Here is a 2,443-nt window from a genome sequence, read left to right on the forward strand (position 1 = left end):
GAGTTTGATCCTTGGGAGGTTGATTATCGATCTAAACCTTTTGAGGTTGTACCCCCTAACAGAAACTTGGCATGCCGCATACCATGCGCCCGTTGCCAATGACCTTCTCTACCCACTCTTTCTTCCTTACGGAGCAGCTCCTTTATAGTGTGGGGGCCCAGCCCAGTGAACGGTTCGAGCCCTACCATATTTGTGGAGGCTGCAGAGCGGGCGAGCTCGTCAGCCAATTCATTGCCGGCTATGCCTCTATGACCAGGTACACCTAAGGTTCAATTCAGCTAGGCTGTTTAGCCGTTCTCTACACTCCTGCACCAGCAGCGATTTGATCTCGTAAGCGGAGATCGCTTTCAGTGCCGCTTGGCTATCGCTGAGTATGGTTATTCGCTCATTACGATAGCCGCGATGGAGGTTTATCTCTATACACCGACTTATGGCTAGGACTTCGGCCTGGAAAATACTGGGGAATCTGCCCATCGGTATGGATAACCTTGTGCGTGGGCCCGCGATCCCTGCACCAATACCTTCTGACGTCTTCGAGCCGTCAGTGTACCACTTCAGTGTACTATCCCTTAGCATCAGCTCAAGACTGGAGTCATTCCACTCGCTCTTGCTGCCAAGGGTAACCTTGAACTTCCTCGTGAAGTTTATTGTTTTTGTAATCCCGTCCTTCGGGAGGAAGGCAATTGGATTGTTGCCACTTATCATCTCCATCTTCTGGGACGAGATTATTTTCCCTTTACCGCATTCCTCTGCCGTTATTTGCAGAAGTGAATGCTTGGCTACTTGATCGATCACTATGTGGAGCGGGGTGAGTTCCAGCAGGACCTCCAGCGCCGCTGTTGGGCAGGTTCGCATAGCGCCCGTCATGCAGACGCATGCTAGCCGCGCAAGCCTCGATAGTTTCATCACCACCGAGGCCTGTGCCGCCACAGAGGCCCAGGACAACTACCTGACAATACTTGGCTTGCAACCTCAGGATTTTCCTGCTAGCCGTTTGCACACCATTAGAGCCTTTGTCGCCTTGACCAGGGTTTGGTTCACATGCTGCTTCCACCGCAAAGTGGAATCCAGAGTGAGACCGAGATATTTTACCTTGCTGGTCATCTCAATCACTCTACCCCCAAGTGTGAGGTCCCTAAGCCCGGGTAGGGATCTTCGCCTCGTGAACGGGACGATGGTAGTCTTCGAGGGGTTGATACTCAGTTCAACTCCCCTGCACCACTCCTTTGCCAGGCTTAGACCTCGTTGCACTAGGTCACAGAGAGTGTCCTCGAATTTGCCTTTCGCTATGATCACTATATCGTCCGCATATCCTTGGCAGCGGATGCTATTGTCGGTTAGCAGTGCTAAAAGGTCGTCCACAACAAGGCTCCATAGCAGGGGCGATAGTACTCCACCCTGCGGACAGCCTCTTGTTGTGCCGAGACGAATCTTTACGCCCCTGCTGTGGTCTCAGCAATCCTAGTGCGCAGTACCGCCTCTATCTATCTACGCACCGGCGCTGCTACATTCCTTCCCTCCAGTGCCATTGCTACACTTCTATGAGATGTGTTTCCCTCGATATCCAAAAAGGCGCATAGCATAACTTCCCCTTTCTCCAGTGAACTCTCTATTTCGGAGGTCAACTGGTACAGAGCCGTGTTTGTTGATCTGCCAGCTCTGTATGCATGCTGAGCCGCATGCAGGGGTGCAGTCTTCAGCGCCTTCGACCTTAAATGATGATCTATTATCTTCTCCATAGTTTTCAGTAGGAAGGAGGTTAGGCTAATTGGCCTGAAAGATTTAGCCAACGAGTAGTCCTTCCTTCCTACTTTCGGTATGAAGATTACCTCAGCTGTCCTCCGTGATTCAGGGATGTAGGCCAACGCCAGGCTCTCCCTCAGCAGCCTAATCAGGTGTGGCATCAGGATCTGCTCACCCTGCTGCAGAAGCGCTGGGAAGATGCCGTCCACTCCCGGAGACTTGAACCTCTCGAACGAGGCTATTGCCCACCTGATCGAGTCCGTAGTAAACAGTTGTTTAGCGATATCCCAATCAGTGCGGGATGGCCTGTGTTCAGTTCAGGGCAGACACGGATAAACTGGAACAGTCTCCGGGAAGTGAGCACGCAAGAGCTCTGTAGTTCTGTCCTCCGCGCTGGTCGTGAATGTCCCGTCATTCCTTTTGATGGCTAGCACTGTGTCCGTCTTCCCTTTAGCCAGAGCTTTGTGCAGCCTGGCAGCTTCTGGTGTGGAGGAGACGTTTTCACAGAATCTCCTAAGCTAGCCTGTTTAACAGACCTGATCTCTTTATTGTATAGTGTCTGATGGCCCCTGTACTCCTCCCAGACCCCTGTACGTTTAGCCTTATTAAATAGGCTTCGTACCTTCTTCCTTAGGTCTGCGAGTTTCCTTGTCCACCAGGAGCAATTGCGCTTGTCTGTGGGTACTCCTAAGAGGCAGCT

The 2,443-nt window shown here is 51.9% G+C and overlaps 1 protein-coding gene across 1 annotated transcript; it reads right to left on the reverse strand.

The window, feature by feature from the left end:
• Positions 1-246: 246 nt before the first annotated feature.
• Positions 247-867, reverse strand: LOC125779740 (uncharacterized). Its single transcript, XM_049461012.1, has one exon. The coding sequence runs from the start codon at positions 865-867 to the stop codon at positions 247-249; it is 621 nt and encodes a 206-aa protein (XP_049316969.1).
• Positions 868-2,443: the final 1,576 nt, after the last annotated feature.

Source organism: Bactrocera dorsalis, chromosome 6, assembly GCF_023373825.1.
Source record: "Bactrocera dorsalis isolate Fly_Bdor chromosome 6, ASM2337382v1, whole genome shotgun sequence".
Lineage (NCBI taxonomy): Eukaryota > Metazoa > Arthropoda > Insecta > Diptera > Tephritidae > Bactrocera > Bactrocera dorsalis.